This window comes from Vidua chalybeata, chromosome 18, assembly GCF_026979565.1.
Source record: "Vidua chalybeata isolate OUT-0048 chromosome 18, bVidCha1 merged haplotype, whole genome shotgun sequence".
Classification (NCBI taxonomy): Eukaryota; Metazoa; Chordata; class Aves; order Passeriformes; family Viduidae; genus Vidua; species Vidua chalybeata.
In genome coordinates, this window is record NC_071547.1 from 12,040,977 (window position 1) to 12,061,789 (window position 20,813).

At 39.1% G+C, this 20,813-nt stretch overlaps 1 protein-coding gene across 1 annotated transcript in view; it reads right to left on the reverse strand.

Moving 5' to 3' along the window:
* Positions 1 to 20,578, reverse strand: part of CABIN1 (calcineurin binding protein 1) — a 108,572-nt gene extending 87,994 nt beyond the window's left edge. Inside the window, exons 1-21 of the mRNA XM_053959387.1 lie at positions 20,447 to 20,578; positions 19,335 to 19,472; positions 18,167 to 18,231; positions 17,644 to 17,736; positions 17,230 to 17,343; positions 16,923 to 17,057; positions 16,479 to 16,659; positions 15,591 to 15,720; positions 14,740 to 14,889; positions 13,577 to 13,869; positions 12,860 to 13,028; positions 12,291 to 12,427; positions 11,703 to 11,920; positions 10,219 to 10,297; positions 9,791 to 9,978; positions 8,406 to 8,555; positions 7,840 to 8,034; positions 6,574 to 6,810; positions 5,158 to 5,311; positions 4,812 to 4,927; positions 816 to 977 (exon numbers count right to left, since the gene is read on the reverse strand). Coding sequence (XP_053815362.1) covers positions 816 to 977; positions 4,812 to 4,927; positions 5,158 to 5,311; positions 6,574 to 6,810; positions 7,840 to 8,034; positions 8,406 to 8,555; positions 9,791 to 9,978; positions 10,219 to 10,297; positions 11,703 to 11,920; positions 12,291 to 12,427; positions 12,860 to 13,028; positions 13,577 to 13,869; positions 14,740 to 14,889; positions 15,591 to 15,720; positions 16,479 to 16,659; positions 16,923 to 17,057; positions 17,230 to 17,343; positions 17,644 to 17,736; positions 18,167 to 18,169 — 2,904 coding nt within the window. The 5' untranslated portion in view covers positions 18,170 to 18,231; positions 19,335 to 19,472; positions 20,447 to 20,578. The remainder of the gene's footprint in view (positions 1 to 815; positions 978 to 4,811; positions 4,928 to 5,157; positions 5,312 to 6,573; positions 6,811 to 7,839; positions 8,035 to 8,405; positions 8,556 to 9,790; positions 9,979 to 10,218; positions 10,298 to 11,702; positions 11,921 to 12,290; positions 12,428 to 12,859; positions 13,029 to 13,576; positions 13,870 to 14,739; positions 14,890 to 15,590; positions 15,721 to 16,478; positions 16,660 to 16,922; positions 17,058 to 17,229; positions 17,344 to 17,643; positions 17,737 to 18,166; positions 18,232 to 19,334; positions 19,473 to 20,446) is intronic.
* Between the last annotated feature and the right edge of the window lie 235 nt (positions 20,579 to 20,813).

Genomic DNA, 20,813 nt, shown 5'->3' on the forward strand with positions numbered 1-20,813 from the left:
CACTCTGTAAGATGTATGGATAACATAGAAAATTTCCAAATATTCAATGAACAGTAATGTAAGACTATTTGTGTATACTAAAAGGTTTGTTCAACAGAGCCAGACAACCATTTTGCTTGTATGAAAATGGTTTTGATTGATAATTCTATGAACCCTTGCATTTGGTAAGTGCAAAATAGTCTGGGGTTTTTGAACAAAATCAGTGATGTTTCTCAAGGGAGGACATTGTATTGCTGCCCTGTACTCTTCTCTTCCTCCTTTAATATTGCAACCCTCTTCCAGATGCACTCTGTAGTTGTCCTTCTACCAATTCAACTGAATTTCACATTTCTCATAAACAGCTATCAGGTATTTACCACCAGAAATGTCAAAATAAGTGATAATATACTGTACTTGCAAACTTTAAACAGTGACATTTTTCACTTTCATAAACTGCAAGGCTGGCCGCTAAAACTTTCTTCTCTCAAGCTGACTTTTCCTCTCTAAATTTTCCTCAACCTTGAACTTCTTCTCAGCTGAAAATAGGAAAGTGATAGCTTAATAAAATCAATTTCTCAATACTTTCAGAACGGCAGACTACTATGGATAAGACTAGCATTTAAAATATTCAACTTGTTATATTTAATTTTAAAAAATTAATTTTAAAAAATACTAAGTAATTAAAAAAATACTAAAATTTTTATTTTATTCTCTACAATGTGTAAAATACATAAAATTTACAAGGAAATAAAAGCCAAATTATATCAAAGTGCATTAGAACAAAACAGTGCGTCTTTCATCACTTCAGGATATTCCACTGACATTGGATAACTTACCTGCTGTACTGAATGTTCTTCTAGGTACCTTGCTTTGCTTTTTTTGCTAGGGAAACCATATAAACAGTAAAAACATTGTTCCAAGGCTGTTTCCAGCTCTTCTTTGTATGGATGAGTATCTTCAGAAGTGGAAGCTGCAAGTTCTTTCTGAAGTACCTGAACCTACAAGCCAAGCATCAAGGACAAGGTCACCTGCAGATCACAGCAAGCTGCCCCGGGAGCTGCTGAAGGCAGATGATGAATACAACTTTTAAGAGATTTTAAGGGATTTTTACATGGATTTTTCCCCAATAACAACCAAATATTACTTGTGTAATTCTGTAAACTGGTCTCACACTGCAGCAGCAGTCTCCAATGGCACTGCAGCAAACTGGTCTCCAATGGCATTGCAGCAGCATTGAAGTGCTTTTATTTTTCTTCCTGTATTAATTCACAAATACTTAAGTTTAATCAATGAGGTTAAATATCAGCTTCATGTTTCAGACTTAAAATCATTCAAAGTTCTCCCCTACGCACCAAGCTGCTTCTGTGAATATAACTGTGAACTACAGTTCATCAATGCTGTGAATAAAGAAAAGGTACAGAAGAATTTCTGCCCTAACTCACAACCAGCAATTTCCTCTGCATGAAAAAAGCAGGATGAAGAGGACTTGGCAGCAAAAGAAGAGAGAGAGTTAATGAAAATCTGGCTAAAAGGACTATAGAATTGAACAGTATGAACAGTATTACACAGATGGCTACACACCAAGGAAAGTGGCTGGATTGATCCCAAATTACTAAACACTGTAGCAAGTTGCTATCTTTACCTTCAACACCACAAGAGAAAGCACCCATCAGTAGAATATTTTGGAAGATGCTGATACTTTAAGACATTCATTATAAAAACTGCAGCTGAATGCCAAAAGAAGAAAGGTAACTCTTTGGAAATTCTCACTAAGCTTCTATAAAAAACAAACCAAAAAGGAACACATTCCAAGAAGACATTTCAAGGTCAATAAAAATATGCTCACCAAGAATAACCTGTGTAGGGGTATTCTGGATATTTATTTTGTAACCAAAACAAGACCCACACAACTACTGAGGTTTAAGATTCAATTTCAATGTGTTCCACTATAGATTTCAATTAAAAAAAAAAAAAAGTTTATTCGTGACCATTTATCATTTTTCAACATCTAGAATTGCAAACTCAATTACTTATGCAAGATCCTACATGAAGCTTCTCATCATGATGGGCTTTCCTGTCAATACAAACACTGCATTACAAGGCAAAAGTCTGACTTTCCACATGTAAGAAGCTCATTTCTAAGAGGTGGAATTAAATAGAAGATGCTGATTCTCTTCTGATTAAAATATCTGTGCTAAGATCAAGGTACTGTTTATTAAGAGCCATACCCCCAAAAAAGAAAAGCAAAGACAATTTTTAGAAAGCATTTCAATGACATCTGGAGTCACAGCAGACTCATTCATACTGAGTTCCAGCAGCCACCTTATTGCCAGCACTTTCCCTGCATGAATTTGTGATCAACATTTGAAATTTACAGAAAGGGTAGCTAAAAAAGCTGAAGAAAAACAGTGAGCAACAGAGGATACTGTAACAAAAGCCTTCTATTCCTACTGCTACAAACAAAAGCACATCTAACAGCAGTAACAGAATTCTCACTTGAACAGAATTCAAAACAATCTCCTGTGTTACTATTCAACTTTCAAGTTCTTGGCAGAAATCCAGAATTGTTCCTAATAATTCAGAATATTGCTAAAGGCCTTAATTAATATGAACACCTTCTCTCGCACAGCACATTCATCCACAAGCAATATAAGGTCCTCGAGCAGACAGTTCACCTACAGAAGGTGACCATTTAACACTAATCTATGAAACACACTTTTCACATTCTTGAAGATGCCTTTCTCTTCAAATAATTCATCCCATTTTACCTTTGTCTTTCCCTATCCTTCCAACACCCTCTAGTCTCTGAAAACCAAATTCTTGTCTTTAATAATACTATATTATATTTTAGTTTAAGAAGCTGCCAATTCTGTAGGTGAAAATGGAACATTTTGTCTTAAGTACCCGATGACATTTGCAAAGAACTCACTGCAAATACATTGCCAGCTCTCAGTCATCTGTACTTTGCCCAGGTTCCCAGCCCATACTCTGTGACTCCCCAGGCTGTGGGTACAGGCACATTTTTCAGGCACAATTCAGACTCATCACTTCAGAGCACGACATCTGTGGGCAAGCTCGAGCCTGGGAACAGCCCATCTATTTTCATGAAGCACAGGGCCTGAGCTAATAAGCCCTCTGGAGTCCCTGCAGGGGCAGCTCAGGTGTATCAGCATTTTGCTCCTAACACCAGGGAGGCTGAGGAGAGCAGGACATAGAGATAATCTGATAGTTCTACCCTGAATCAGCCTCAGTTCAAACACTGCTCATTCACTCCAGCCCTACCAGGGTGAGCTGACTCCTGCAGAACCCCTCAGGCTCTCTGTGCCATCCTTCCCAGCTGTCTAAATTACTGTCCTGGACATGCCACTGCTCAAATGCAGAGGTAGATGGGGTCTGGCACTGATCTGTGGCTAATAAGCTCCAGGGAGTGCTGAGAAGGGAAATTAGGAGATTCCTGAGTAGCTCTAAGCAGAACTAATAATGATTTTCTCTTGGCTGAAGGTAATAAACCTCAGTGAAGTCAAGCTGAATCTGCAAAGTGCCACTGAAATGTCCCTGTAGAGCACAGCCCAGTGGATGCCATGGCAGCACATTATCTGGGATTTGCCAGCAGCCAGGCTGTCCCAGGCTGTCAGTGCTCTGCTCAGGGAAACACTTGGCTTTCTGAGCTAAGAGAAAATGAGCAAACACATAGAAATATTCTACTTTACCATGGGAAATTTCTTTTCTGTTGTAACAATGAGACCTCAAGGAATAATCTTAAAAAGGTCAACCATGAATGGGCAAGTCCTTCCATCTAATAATGCTGCAGTATTACTGCCCAGACACCCACTCCTGGAGCTTATGAGATGGAACACACCCATCTGAATAACAGAGCAAAGAACAGCCTTAAGACACGGGAAAATGGAGGGCTAAAGTAATTCCTCATTCTCATCATTGCTCAACAGATGAACTGTGTATGAAAACAATAGAATTGCTTTTTTTTTCAGACTGTGCTATAAAATCGAGGTAGGTACAATCAAACAAGACAAATTTATCAATCACAGACAATTAAATGCATGACAGCTTCAGAGGAAATTCAGGTAACACCCCACAGGATGTGGGAGCAATCAGGAGCATTCCAGTTGTGTAACTGTGGATAGATGATGGGTGCAACGCTTTACTCTTATGATTTGGAAGAAACAAACAACCAAGCTGTTTAAAACTGAATTTTCTTGGCTGAAATACGTTCTTTTTACATGATAAACAGTATTTATGTACACTGAAAATGTGCAAACCCTACCTAACACTTGACAAACTCAGTTCTGTGAAGTGAGCAACTTATTTAGAATCACTGAGACAAGATGAATATGGAATCCCACTGTGTTATTATAGCAGCAATTTTAAAGATGTAACACAACAGGGTTTTTAGCTTCTAAATGATGTACAGTACTATCCAACTGCTTGGTTATTCCTACTTCCCTTTCAAATCCCATGAACAAAATAAAATACTAGTGCAAGAAGCAAAATAAAGGAGAAAAAAGAGAATAAAACAACTCTTCTTCTCAGTGAGGTAAGTCTAGAGAACAATGGGGAGTATGACAGAAGCAAACCAATAGAAAAGGGTCTGGAATAACAAGCCTTTGCTATTCAGATTAAACTGACTGAAACTTTCATATGTTTGTCTGGGAGAAGATGGAAAGTAGATTTAAAAGTGTGTATTTAACATGAAGATAAGGCAATAAACAATCTAACTTTGAACGTTGTTTCCTGCTTCGAGATGTGGCTTGGCCAGATGACTTTCAGAGATCAATCAGAATCAATCTCAGTTATTCCACAATGCCAATACTTACATAGAACTTGAGCAGAGCACCATCTGAATTGCAGCACCAGGATCTTCTTCCCAAATATTCATGAGCTGTGTTCAACAGCATAAGTGAAGAAGGCAACATAGGGGTATCAGGACTCACTGGAAGAAAGAAATTGGTAAATATTAAAGTAGCAGAGAACTGAGTTAAATCTGAGTCAATGCTTCAACTGGCAAAAAGCTTCCTCCCTGGTGGAAAGTGATGCTTGCATAGCCCTCTACTCCCTTCAGCCAGCAAGGTAAGACAACAGACAAGTAGTTTATTACTTATATTCCTGAGCTAGATGGTAAAGAGCTCAGGTCCAATATGTAAAAGTGAAGAAATAATCCACCTTCTTCTCCCTGGTTCTGCTGCTGCTGGCAGCAAAGGGATCGAAAAGCATCTTCCTCATGCTGGATGATCCTGTGCAGGATAATCCATGGAAGCACTGAGGACACATATGGCTCTTTTGGTTCTTCCTGGACAGCCATGCTGCAGTCTATGATCTGAGAAAGAAACAGACATTATACAGACAAAGTGATGCAAGAAAAAGGTCGGGTGTGAATGCTTCCCAAACAATCCAAAGATGGCAACACATTTTACCCCAAGGAAATAATCTAAAGTTGAGTCTCAGCTTCTCACAAGTGGCTGTAAAAATGCTAGAGGTAAATCAATCCCTAGGGGAAGGGTAGAAGATTGTTTGCCCTAGTCTGACATTCCTCTTGCACCCCCATTTTCCACCTAGATGTGTCACTGCTAATATGCTATATGAGCAATTCAGAGTAAGGAAGTACACAGCACCAATTCTTAGCATTACTAGGCCTTGTTATTGTACAAGAAATTTCCGTACGACCCAAATGAAGAGGAACTTAAAAAAATTCCTGAATTCTAGAACTGGTCTTACAACAACTGTTAAAGACCAACTGGAATCATTAAAAATGCTATATAAATGATGTGCCTGAACACTCTGTTCTCCAGAATTCCATTACATTCCATAAAACATACAATTTTACATAATAAGAGTATGATTTTGTAAGTAGTGGAGGGTCCTTGGCTTTTACAGAAGTAAATAGAGATTTGAGAATTGCAAGCACATTGAATTTTGACATTAACTAGACCTGCTCCTTAACAGAACTGCCATTTGTAAGTCTGCCATTTGCTACCTGGACCGAAAACACTCATTCAGTTTTGAGGTTTGAAAGTACCTTCTTTAAAAGGCTAAAATTAGTTGCATTCATAATTCTAGAAGCAGTTCACATTTTATTTTTCCCCTGCCCTGTTCAGATCACCCTCTCTGTTTTCACTAGAAAAACACTTACTTAGGCCAGCATTTGCAAGCAATTCTACCATACCTGTAAGGCTTATGGGACCTTGCCCTCCAGCCTGAAGCAAATCCAGGCAAGATCAGAGCCATAACTTACAAACTTCACCCAGGCACCTCAATCTTCACATTATCACCATTTCAAATAGCCTAAAAGCCCAGTGTTGGGTTATCTTACCACCATTTTTTGATTGGTTTAGGCAGCTTGGTGTCTAAAGGTACCTGCTGGTACCAGTTCTAGCACAGGTGTGTGCTCAGTGCAGGTCTATCACACTGCAGACTATAACAATGCTCACACAATATGGTAATACCCATCTTCCCAAAAATGTAACAGGAATGTAACCAAAGCCATCACTACGAGTGGGTGGGAATTCACACAGCAACTGCATCATGCCTTGAATTCTGCAGCACACAGCACATCTCCCCTGGTGCCAGGCCATGGGTTACCTGGATCAGGTTGTTTGTTAAGCGAACCAGGCTTGGTGTGACAGAGGAGTCTTTCAAGATGCTGTTAACTGATGATAATGAAGTATCTATTCCTGTGAGCAGCTGTGTTACCGTAGCAACCCACTCCTCTTTAGCAGAGGCTGCTGTCATGTTAATCATCTGCTGAATTGCTTCATTCAAGGCAACATCTGAGCATTCAAAGCATTGCTTGTAGTCTTTCAGTTTGAGCAGGGAGTCCTAGTGAATGTAAATATGAAAAAGATCTATTATAACAATGAAAAGTTTATTTTAAACATGAATGCGCAGCAGGGCAAAGCAAAACACTATACTCAGTTAATGTGATTACTTCAATGAAATGAAACATCTTTAAATGCAACATTAAAAGGACAATAGGAGGTACATGGACCCTGGATGACAAATACACAAGTAGGACCTAAATACAAAAAAATTATCACATCTTTCTGCTTTAATAAGAGATACAAGGAAAGAAAATAGGGATGGCTGTAGGTCTGTAATTCTAATGATCTACAGCTCAATAGAGCCCTTACAAGAAACAGGGTTTGGATCTTTATGATCTCGTGCTACCATTTTATTACTTCATCAATAACAAAGTAGCAACTCTAAGGCCAGTGTAACAGCAACTTCTCCTGCTTCTTTTTACTTCTGAAGAGGCTGGGTCACCTTCAGCATGGAAAATGTAGGACTTGGTTCAGTCCAGTTAAAAGACCATCAGGTTTTTTTGCACAAACTTTCTTTCCCACAAATAACCTAATATACTCAGCTGAGCTGAGCTCATTTATACACTTATTATACACTTATTTTACAGTGTCAAATGGATTAACTCTACAGCAATTGTACTGCATGTATCAATAGTTTCTCATTCATGCAGGACAGAGTCTTTATAGCAAAAAATCATTCATATACTAGATAACCAAGTTTCAGAATGGTTCTAAGTCACCATGTAGTCAACAGCAGCATGAATTCATCCATAAAATAACTCAGGAAATTATTCAAGTTTCTGTTCATTCCATGGAGGCCTCAACATCTTGCATCTTTAGCCACATTCTCAGTCACCAAAAGCTGGCACATTGCTAATGATGTCGATAAAGCTGTGATCTTCAGAGCATTTACAGATTTGGTTCCATGTTTTGCTTTGTAAATAAGACTCATAACTGTTAACACCCGCTCCAGAAATCCTTCCCTCCTGTTTTCAGGAATAAGTCTTAATTCCTTACTAGACCAGATTTTGTAAGAAACAAAGCAAACCTGGAGGAGAAGCAGCTGAGCTGGTCTCTCTGGAATGGATGTGACAAACTCCAGGTGTTTGGCTCTGCCATAGCCATTAAAGCTCAAGGTGGGCCGGAGCAGATGCACCACTGCATTATAGTCCCCTGCCTCATACAGTCGCTGGATCTCTTCCAAAGACTGGCATCTCTCCAGGGATTTTAGGTTCTTTTCAATCTGCAAACATCACAGATGATATAATCTTAACTTTTGTTTTCACTTATATTTGACTACTGACACTTTTCCCAGAAGTTTAGCTCTTAATGTTTAAGAAAATAAAACCACTGATTCAATAATCTACTGCTGCTTTAATATTTTTATTTTGTATAAAAGCAATCTAAAGATGTAGAGGACCAACAGGTACAAAAACTGTAGTTTTTGAAAAAGAGAAGGTAGCCTTGACACAATCTTCAAACTACAAAACCTTCACTCTGAGATACAGTAAACTTCCATCACAAAAGAACTAATTCATAGGTGACATTTGAAACTGGGAGAGATGAAGTGTGAGGGATGGAACAGGGAACACACAGCTGCAAATGAACTCTTACCTCTTCTAAAGAGACCACAGAATCAACGTGCAGATTGGGCAACCGTATAACGACGCTGCACTCATTGCCAGCTTTAGCTTGTGTGCTAGTGGAGTTCTGCAGCATCTCAGTGCAGATATCATAGTTTTCAAGTGCCTGTTCCATGTCTCCCTGTAGAAACAGTACAGAGAAAAACATTCAACCAAAAAATCCTACGGTTCTCACTGCAGAAAGAGTCTCAAAACTCGTAGAAAATGTTTAAATTTAATGCAGGCACTGCCAGTGTGATTACTGCATGTCCTCAAAAATTACAAATTCAACTGAATAGCTCAAATTAAAGCAAAAAATATTTTAAAATATTTTACCAATTATTTCAATAACAGACAAATCAGAAAAACAGAATTCAGTCTGCATAAATTTGTAAGATTGGTCTGGAGTGCTAAAACAACTTTCCTTTAAAAAGGCAGAAGAGTAAACTAGCAGAAATAACTCTTCCATTTGTGCAAATTAAAACACTGAGTAAAGAAACATTTGTATATTCTGCAAAGTGAATGAATTCTACTTGCTCTGTGCAAAGTAGTTACTGAAACTGAGAGGTCAGGAAGGCATGCACAGGCAAAATACAACTCTGCATATCACAAGGAAAAATGCCAGTAGTTGTACAGGAACTCTCATTTTTCCTAAATAACTCTATTAGAAAGGAATCCTTAGATGCAGGGAAAAAAAAAGGGGGGAAGGAACAAGTTAGTTCACACTTACAAAACTGACTCTCATAACTAGTTGACAATTGATTTAAACATAATTATTGAATTAAAAAACTCTCTTTGATGTCTTGGGGAAGCAACACTTAGAGGGGAAGAAAAAGACTGGGATCAAATAACATTGCCTTCAAATTATTCCCTTAGTGATAGGTTTAAAATCCTCTCCTTCGAAATTTGCATATTAAATTGAAAGTCTTCAAAAGCAGAACCATGCCACCTAGAAAAAGCAGAGGGAACAGTAATAAAACAGCATCTGCTTCACTTAAAATCTGCATTTTGGACTTCCTGAGACTCTGTCAGTGTCCACGAGTCCAGGCCCTCAAAAATCTTATGTTCTGCAGCTCCACAACACTATTCCAAGCAACTTTAGTACAAATAATTTTTTTAAGCTGAGTTAATTTAAACAAAGACTTACATATTAAACATATCTGAATATTTGCTTAGCATGTGAGACCTCCTACTTAATTTCCACCTCAACACTCAGGGGAAGTTAATTATACTTAGAAGTAAAATTAAATCACTATGTTTTAAGTTGATTTTATCCACATGCTTAAAAGAGTTGAGATTCCCAAATCAGCTGCACCTGAACAATTTTGACTTGAATTTGGGAAAAGCTGTGTTTGTTAAACCAAAAGTGAAGCCAACCTGCAGTGCCAGAAATCGAGCCTTGAGCCAATAGACCCGAGTGACAAACTCCATCCAGCCTTCCTCAAACAGATCTCGCTGCGAGGATGCAAACGACAGCTGCAACAGGTCTCCCAAAAAATGAGTTCCTGGGAAGTCAGGACCAAACTTGCCATTCACAGAGGCAGCAGGACAATTTCGTGGAGAAACTGCAAGTCAATTAATTACATTTTATCATGAAGTTACTGGCATCCCATGGAAAAAGTCCCACATAACAGAATTTCAAAGGTACTGATCTACCTGAAGGCAAACAATTGATTCACCAATAAAATATAGATCTGGAAGATATTAAGAAAAAATAGCTCCAAAATCAACTGCATTCCTGGAAACATTCCTTCATACACCCCCAGTGTTTTCAGAGTCTGAAGAAAATGACATCAAGTTCTCACCTGTAGAACTCTTCCCTTTTGTCAGTAGCCACTGATCTAATTGCAGCTCCATGCAAGAAAGGCTCATTAACATCATATCCTTCAGATAAAGTAAGGAGATATCAAAAGAGTATTCACAGAAAGAAATACATTAAAAGAAGCATAAATTAAAAAAAAAAAAATCACTAAATTTGCAATTTACTTCAAAGAAAGCCTTCATCTTGTCCTCTTGGGATTTCTATTCCCAAGCTATAACTACTACTTCTGCCTGAAAGGTGTAAAATACCACTGACAAATCAACAGGTACAAAACCAAACAATACTTAGAAACCATTAAAAAAGAAAAATCTCAGCTCATGAAAGAAGGTCAGAACAGCATTGCTTGATGTTAGAAAAAATTGTCATCCTTACTTTTTTATCTGGCTGAAATAAAACTACATTAAACTGCCAAATCATGCCAAAAGCATGATTCTAGAATACAGCAGTAGCAGTGACATTTGAAAAATAAGACAAAATTTAAGAAAAGTAAGCAGTTATGCAGCAATAATGAGAACCACGGGAATACATTTATAAATATAGTTACATTTGTCTAAAAAAGGGCACGTATATGTGAAATATATACATAAATAAGTCACAGGATGTATAAAAATTTAACATCTGCTACATAGAGGCACTTTTGTTTGTTTTGTAAATGACATCAATGGAACACAGCAATTTTCATAATTAATATTTCATTTGCAAAGAAGTAAAAATACTTGATCTGAAAAAACATTTCCAACTGAAGTCATACCAAAGGCAAATAACCTTCCAAATTAATACAGACTCCTAACATTAAAAAGATGATACAGGCTGACTCAGGGGCCAAGAAGTATCAGAACTGGTTTTATAATTCAAGAAATATCATCTTCTATCATTAAGCTGGTTTAACAATAATGTAAAGAACTTACTATTTTTTTCTATTTGCTTTCAGGAAATTCCAGATATATAAAGGTAGTAAAATGGTGATGCTGAGGAGGTGGTTTTGGTTTGTTTTGTTGTTTGGGTTTTTTTACTGTAAATTTCAGGTTATCTTAAAGCTACATAGTATACTCTATTTAAAGCACCAATGCTGACCCCTGAATCAGCCAGTGAGAACAGAGCAGCCTCTGTACTGACCTGACAAAACAAAACTGTGTCATATCAGAAGAAAAGGGAGGGGGGAGGAAAAAGAAAGAGTAACAAGAGAATAAAGGGGTAAAACACATCTGTGTCTATTACATCTCTACGGGTGTATGTGTGCATAAACACACGTTATATACAGGTCAGAGCTGCATGTAGCATCACCCAGGTCTGTTCAGCTCAGAACAGCTCCAGGAGCTGCAGTGCACCCCAGTTTAGGACAGCTACCACAGCTGGGACAAGCAGAGCTGAGCCAAACCTGTGTCTGTTGGATTTCAGTTGGGTACTTCGAGCACCCTGACACCAAGCCAACAGCAAATATGGAATAAGGAAAGGTGCTGAAATTACCCTGATGTGTTGATTACTTGAGTCCCTCAGGAGTGGGTTGGGAAGGCTACTGCTGTGCTTTCTCCAGCTGTTATAGATAGTGAGGACCACCTCACACAAGCCAGGAGGCCACTTCACCAGGAACTTTTGGCTGATGACTTTCAGATATCTCATCATCAGCTCCAAGATCCCACCGTTGTTCAGGTTATCCAGCAGGAATTCATGAACATCCTGTTTTTCTAGAAAGCAGATAAACACATGTGTAAGGTTGAGGCAGATCATAACTTGAAACAATTAAGTTTCAACAGGGTTTTGTACACTTATATCACAGCAGTTCTTCTGCACTGCACACATGCAGAATTCAGTGACTGTATTCCAATCTGTTTAAATGGGAAATTCCACACAACAGGGCTCCTGCACACAGTGATTGAGCAATTCCCCAGAACTCAAAAAATCAGTACCAACTGAGATACTTCTATATCATAAAATTATACTTTTCAAAGCAGCATATACTTCTGTATCTTCTAGGCATGACAGGAAAATACAGAAAATAAATCAAATATGGCAAAAACAACAAAGAAAGAACAGGGGTTATAATGCAATCCCTACCAGATTCCATAAATGTTGTAGAATCAAATGACATTCTATGTGGTCCAACATGCTGAAAATTCTCTTCTTTGACCTCTGATTGCACCTCATAGTTATTGAAAGGGTCCTCCTCCTCCTCAGGGTCTAATTTCCTTAATCTGTGTGAAAGGGGAGCAAAATCCATAATATCAACAAAGTCCTCATTCTTTCTTTCATTACTAGGTGAAATCTAAATATGAAACACTGTGCAAATTTTAACAGTGAGAATATATTACTGCAACAAATTCAGAGATTTGCATCCAGTTCCTTTCATTGAAATCAAGATTACTTTATCTTATCCATTTTGATATGTGAATTATCCATTAATTCACTTTAACAGTAGTAAAAGCTGTTTTATTTTTCAATTTTTATTCAGCAATTTTTACTAAAAGCAATCTTATTACATTTATCAGAAGATAATGCACCACATCTGCTTCAAAAAATAACATGGGACTGGTAGTTTTAAGGTTGGGGGGATATCAATCAAACAAAATCCCAAACAGCTTTCTTTCTATGATTATCTCATAATGAAAGCTGTTGCTGTACAGTACCTGGAAGGAAGGAACTTCACCAGCAGCTCTTGAAAGTCAACCTTCTCCTCTTTTTTACACTTGGTGTTCCGAACTCTAGCAGATCTCCTTTTGGCTGTTTCACCACTATCTTCTGTAATTCTTCTTCGCTTCACTCCTTTCTTAGATTTATCACCTGCAGATATGTCACCTAAAAACATAATGAAAAAAATCCCAGAACTTGACAGGTTAAATTGACAAATAAAAAATGAGTAATCTTTTTTATTTAAAAAAAATAATTACACAGCAATACTTGAGATTCATTGGTTTCCTTCTGAGGACAGTGCCAAAATATCTTCTACAGATTTCAAATAAATATAGCTGACAGCTTGGTCTTCTCAGCTTCTTAAAGTGACACATGAGCAGAAAAACAACACAGTCATCTTTTTGTAAAACAGATCATTCATTCCAAGGAGCTCAAGGCCCTTCCCAGAATGAAAAGTTTGATATGCATCTCTGCTGGAATGGAGTCACAAATTTTCTCATCTTAAAGACTGAAAAACTGAATTGTGGGGTAACAGCACAAAACCAGACAAGGTCAGATACTCCTTCATTTTCTCTATCAGATGTTACACATATGATGAAAAGGTTCTGACTCCATCAAAATGCAGTCGAAAGACAGCATGTCCCAAAGAATTCTGAAGAGTTTTTTATACCCAGGTAAGTAGGAAAGAGATCTTGAATCTTAGATTGAAGTACCTTGCTCACCTACAGTAGCTCCTGGTTCCAATGAACTCTGACTGTGACTTGGGAAGTTGGGTGTGGTTGGAGTGTAAGGTAATACAGGATCTGGCATTGTCACCACTGGATTAGTGCTGACAGGAGTTGGCTGGATAACACTGACAGGAGTAGAGGTGGGAGAAAGCATCAAATGTTGAACTGGGTCTCTGTACTCTGAGAGATCAATTCTCTTTCCCAGACTGGGTCGAGGAGGATCACATGTTGTGAGGTGCTGATACATGGCAAGCAAGGCTTCTCCTAAACACTTCCACCTGTAAGGGAAACACAACAGCATCACAATGTCTTCAGCTCTTGTCACATTATTTTCTGTATGATGTTTACAAACCTAACAGCATTCAACATTGTTTTTCTCTAACAGCTTAGAGATAGCAAGAGCAGTTTCTCAGTGGGACAGTGATAAACACCTGAGTGTCAAAAACCTGTCCCATCACTCAAAAAATATCTCTAAAAAACACAAGGTCCATGCAGTAGTTGCTGACGAAATCACTCTATACCAAAAGCTGAAAAGAGTAGTGTCAAAGAAAATTTTCAGGTTCTGCATTCAATCAACAACACTAAAAGAACTCATCCATATTCACAAGTATAAGCAACTTCTCTGCAATATGAACTACATGCAGAGTCCATTAATATTCCAGAAAAATATGTGTAATACAAAAACCAAACCCCAATCCTTTATGCCTTAATGAAAACATATGTAACAACTTGTGAGTATGCTTAAAACTTCCTGCAAATAAAGAACTGCAAATTTTTTTCTGAGTTTTCATTATCCCAATAGTAAAAACAATTTTTAAAAGCTAAACTTGCTTTCAAATTCACATACAAACTAGTCATATATGAAAAATCCAGTAATACATTGGAATAGCTGCCAAATCATTTTCAGATACCATATTTGTTTTTTACATCACTGGTTTAAAATCAAAAGTTGAAAACTAATAGCTATGGGGTTTAAGCTAAAACCGCAAGCACACCGAACCAACCTATAAGCTAATAAGAAAACACTGGGGTGGTTGGTTTGCTTTTACAAGGGAAAAAAAGGTGTTTTGAAGAAATCTGAAGCACAACACAGTTGTCAGAATATGCTTCAGAGGCTGTTTTTGAAAAGAGGAAATATAAAGACGTACGTGAAAAAGGGAATTGGCTGCACCAGTCTGAGGTCTGGCTCTCTGTCACGCACCAGCAACGCTTGTCTTTTCTTACGTAGCTCCAGTGCTTCATTTATGATTCTTCCTGTTTCAGCTGCACTCACATTCACATTATGGATAGACATATCACTAAGAAATAATAAAAAAATGGAGATAAGTGAAAGTTTTTGTTTGCTGTTTTTTTTTTTTTTTTTTATTAAAGCCTAGAGGGGATTCATTTAATACCATCATACAACATAACAAAAACAGCCTTAAAAGAAGCATTCACATAACATTATGTTACCAATTTTATGGCACACATACAGATGTGTCAACCATCAGAAATCTTTGTTCTGAATGATCAGTTAACTTAGACAGATCCTGTAAATTTTATGGGCTTCTATTTTCCCACTTTCCTCCTACCCACTCCTACTGTAAAATCCACACAGAAAGAACAGCAATAATGTATGGGGAGGTTTTGGTGAGGTTTTCTTGGGAGGGGAGAGAGTTGTTTTGGTTTTGGTTGTTATTGGATTGTTTTAATTAGGAAAACAAAAGTGAATGCTGCAGGGATCAGGAACTAATTAGTAAAACAAAGGCAGATGATTACAAGAGATCTAGGTATGAAAATAAATGAGCAGCAACAAATGGATTCTTTCCCTCTTTCTACCTCCCTCCAAAAGGAATTCCTGAAGAACATTCTGTCTGCAGCACCAACACATATTGTTCAGAAGGAAGATGAGCAAGGTATTCCTACCACTTAAAGCACAAGATCTCAGCAGGTTTTTTGAGCAACCCCAAACCCAAAATGTACACTCCAAAGGCAGCACATTCTCTAAGACAACATTCACCATTTGAGGAACATCCGTAGGGAATCTTTCCGGAGGCAAGGCTGCTCCTCAAAGATCTTCTCCTTCAGAACCAATCCTTTGCTATACAGACAATCTTTTTCCAGAGCTTTGCAGATGAAGTACAAACATGCTGATAGAGAAATAGAAATTGAATGGTCAATGGCTGCTTTGGTTCATTCAAAGTTCCCATTTCTGGGCCTCACATATACCACTGAATTCCACCCAAATGTGACATTTACATGAATTAGTCCAATTGCTTTGTGAGGTGTCAAATAATTACATGCATACAGTTAAAACAGCCTGTTGTGTCTTCCTAGGTACTATATCCAGAAGAAGAATGTAATTACTTTTGTTTAAACAATGTTTGCAGTACATCTTCCACTTACTTTTAAGCCTGTTCTGGCACAGAAGAAATTAGAACCATAAAAAAGAAACACAATTATTCACCATTTTTATATTATCAAATGTCTTAACTGCAGATTCCACTAGTGAAGCAATAAGTGTATCCACTGCTGTAACTACAATTAATCTTACCAGGCTATGAATGAGATTGTATTTTTATATCCAAATCCTAGAGCTATGCAGCAGGAAATTAGTAGAAAGCCAAAACCAACATGCATGGAAAGACAAAGGAACAGTGTACAGGAGAACTTCCTGCAGTGGCTCTGATCTGTGAGACCACATTTATTTTTAGGGTAACCAAAAATTATCTAAACCATCATGCTTTATAATTCAGTAAAATCTCTATCATGAAGTAGCATTCTCCGTCAAACCCTGCTGCATTGCTTATGCAAGATACACTTCAACCTATATGATTTCATTGTTACAATTTTTCTTGGTATGTAAAATTACACACATACTGAGATGTTTTTCATGCATTGTACTCACTCGTGTAGTCACTGAGTGTATACAAAATTGTGATAAGATTATCCAAACAAGGCCAGTGATCAGGATTACACCTGAGCCCTTCTTCAAAAGCATGACGAGCCAAGGGTAGGCGGATCAGCTTTATTGCCACACGACCAATTTTATACCAGAGGTTGACATCAGTGGAGTCCAGCATTACAGCCTGGAAAGCACAACAAACAGTATTATCCACATTTCAGCTGTGCATACCCACTTTGCTGCAGGGACTGGCACTGCTTTAGTTTTCAGCAGGACCACAACTGCTTTGGGGCCTGAATGCTGAACCAATTTTATCCCATTTAGCATCAGAAAGAATACAGTACTCAACTGTACTCTGATATGATGTATGCTGGATGTGTCTGTCTGCATTTTAGAAAGTTTTTACAAACATTAAGGTTCCAGTGTCTAATTTCAGCTGCACTGTACCTCCAGATAGAACTCCATGGCTGTCTCTAAGTCATCCCGCTGTGCTGCCAGTTGCGCTAGGTTTTTATAGGTGGAATATTTTAACATCAAACCCGGGTGTTTCAGCCCTTCTTTCTCATCACCAGAAAGAACTGCCTAGAAATTATAAAATAAATGCAATGTGGACATTAGGAATCAGACAAGTAACAAGAACAACAAACAACTTGCTAATTGATAATAGTGACATTTCTAGTTAGCCACTTAAAACTGAAGTAAGACAAAATATAGCAAACAGTTCTTAGAGTGTCCTTCTCCCAGGGTCACTGACCTCTCGCAGAAGACGAATCTCAAGTAGCTCATGATAAGCTTTAGCAGACTCCTCAAACCGGTCATGCTTCTGAAGGTCCAGAGCTTTGTGGTACAAAGCAAAAGCTTCTGCTTCCTGTGATTTAAATCATTAGAATGTATTTATTAAGACAACTTTATTAAATACACTTACATTTATTATGTATTTCAGTGGTTTCACACTTTTAATACTTTCTGCTACACAGCAGAACATTTGTGTTACTCTCCTAAAATAACTCATCTGAGTGAAGTTTTAGTTTGCTAAAGGAGGGTTCAAGTCACAGAGTAACTAAACTTTCATAAGAACAAAACATCACGGTTGAACAAATCCCTGCAACTAGTGGACAAAACTCCCATCAAGACAAAACTTCATTAAGACAACTGTGGAATTATTTACCTGAGCCTCCTTTGTCTGTGTCTTATGACTTTTGAAGGTACCTTCATAGTCATCCTCAACTGTGGAGCTCGCATTCAGCGCTGCAATGCGAATCTGGAATGACAATTGAGATGTCACAAGAAATGTGACACCTACAGATGTCCCAGTCTCCTTTGAAAACTGGATTTTTCTCTTTTTTAATTAACTGGTACATGAACAATACTGAGAGATCTCTACATAAAGTTACAAGAGCTGTAATTAATTTAATCATCCCTAATTGCGCATAAACAAATATCAAAACCATTTCCCATCCCAAATCAGCTTAAAAAAATAAATTTCAAGTGTCTTGCAAGCAACAGCTTTCCTAAATAGACATGTGCATTACAGTGACTTTTTTCCAAATTCTTAAATTTACCAATAACTACAATAATTCCAAAACCAATGTTCTCATTATGGCAATTTATTCTTAGTCCCAGGGAAAGAGGAAAATTCTCAATTTTACTGCTAGCAAAACACCTCAAAAGCCATCTCAAAAAACCCTTACCATGTTCACAACTATTCACAATGCCTTTCTCCAGGAATAGAAGGAAGGCTCTATCACAAACAGGTCTGAAAAGCAAACAGGATTAGAATATTTATTCTGTTCACAAAGAAAACATTCAGAAGTAAAAGACAAGCTGGGAATACTTTACAAGCATACTTTAATATGCTTGTAAAGTGTGCCAAGAGATAGACAGCCCAACAACTGAGGAACGATAATTTCACTGAGGAATAATTTTCATTACTGCCATTCCTGCTAGAACAGAACCAGTGTTTGTCCCACAGTTGTTCTGAGTATTCTGACCAACCTCTACAGACCAGCCCCAATGCAAAAACAAGTTATAGCTACTGCAGACACACTTAGATCTACTAAGAAACAAAAGAAACTGAACTTTTACTAACTAGCATTTCTTAATTCTGAAAAAGGATACTCATATTTCCAGTCCTTTTTACCACTGATAATGTTTGAAGGGGTAAATACACCTGTATAACCTGTAAGTAATTCTTCCTCCTAGGTAAGCCCATAATTTATATTCAATTAACTGCTTGAAACATCATTTTAGTAAAGGAAAAATATATGAAAGAGCTCTGTGCTACTTTTATAGAAAACCTTCACTGCTGTATGATAAAACTTTCCCATCAACTCAAACAAGATGACATATGCAAGACAGGCTAAAAACAGTCTTTAATATGGGAGACTACATTAATAGAAGAGTAAGTCCTGAATTAACTACAGCAGGAAGCAGTGGGAGTTCTGAACTGTAAGCTGAATTATACATCATACATCATCATGATTAGTCCTGCATGTGGAGAAAATAATGCCTTGACAGGAATTTCACTCATTCAGCAATGAGCATTTGCTGGCCCATGCACCACTGGCTCTCCTCGCTTGTAGTTCAATCAAACTGAAAACTGCACAGCAATGAGGCATTTTTCCCTTTAAAGTCACCAGATAAACATTAATAGAACCTCAAATCTCCTTCAGGACAGACTCTTTGTCTACTTTTCACATGAAGAAAATACATGCACAGATCCTAATGGTCATCTCTTTCAGACAGACTGAATGTTACACATTTGGACAGGGTGTAGATGCTTATGACATTTAAGTAAGTCAGTCTGCATGATCCCAAATCAATTACATATTTAAGTTCACGGGGTTTAAGTCCACTTACAAAAATGTCTATATTCAATAATATGCCCAAGTCTTTTGCTGAATCCAAATAATCTTGCTCGAGGTGGCAGAGGAAGTCAACAGCAGAGACCACAGTCAAGGCTTTACTTCCGAGGTTGGACTCTTGCAGAAACTGCAACTGCAGAAAACGTGGGAAAATAATTTCACTCCTACTTCTTATTTATACTGGAAGCGTGTAACACGCGGGAACTTAGTAACAACCATTTAACATCTCTCCTGCCTGGTGTTCACAGGCTGAAAGAGCAGAACCAAACAGGACTGAGATGCTGCTGGAAAACAGGGGCAGGGTGTTGCCCCCACACAGCTTTTGCAGGGTGTTGTTTCATTTTGGTTGAAACCAGGCACTGTACATGGCTGCAAAACTACCCTGCCTGTGCAGTGAGTCACAGCAGTGCCACAGCACTTGGGAACTGAGTGTGTCACTACAAGCTCTTCCAGAGCAACACAGCCACACGAGATAAGCAGGCAAAAAAATAATTATTCTTTCATATTAAGTACTACAAACCAGTTTGCATTTTTTCAGATACAGGAGTGTCTCAGCTATAAATCTGTAGCTACAACAGGTGTGCACATCCTGAAAGGCAGCAAGCCTTTCGCCTTCAAAACCTTCTCTTCTTTAACCTTAGTAGTTTAAAATTTAAGTAAATATTTCCAAGGTGAGCTCTTGCTCCCAGAACTTGTGTTCTCAACTTCTAAGAAACAAAGGGAGCGACTTGGGCTTTCCCAGCTTTTGTTGTTCCTGCTACATTTGGGATCTATACATTTCAGATACACGTTTAAAAAACACTCGATTTTTGTTCTGGATTTCTTTTTTTTTTTTTAACGTTGCAAAGATCCGTCTCACTTTAGCACAAGCTCTGACCGAAACACGACCACTTTCTGCACGGAGGGCAGGGACGCCGCTCCCGCCGCTGGCCCGGAGGGCGGCACACAGGGCCGGGAGGAGGCGGGAGCCCACGTTCGCCTCCGACCGCGGCCCCGCGGAGGGAGGGGCGCGGGCGAGGCCGCCCAGGCCGGGCTCTCGCTACCCTCACCGGGCAGGGCCCGAACGCCGGCTGCCTCTCCGCGGGGCCGGGCGGACGGGACACTCACCTCGCGGGGCCACCCCCGGCATGCCGGCGCTGCTCCCGGGGGGGTTTCCCGGGGGTTTCCCGGGGCGCTCCCGCGGTTTCCCGGCGCGGGTCCCTCGGGCTCCCGCCGCTCCCCCGGGAGCCGCGCACCGGCCGTTTCCACCGCAACCGCCTCCGGAGCCGCGGCGCCAACAAGGCAGCGCCTCATTGGCCGAGCCGCCCTGCCGCAGCCAGCCAATGGGAGCGCCGCGCACTGGGAGGCGGGAGGGCGGGAGCGGCGGCTGAGGGCGCTCGGCGGTGCCGGTGCCGGGCTCGGTTCGGCCGGGAAAGCTCCGCGCTCTCCGTCCCGGCTGGGAGCCAACACCCCGTGCGGACCACACCACTTGCCG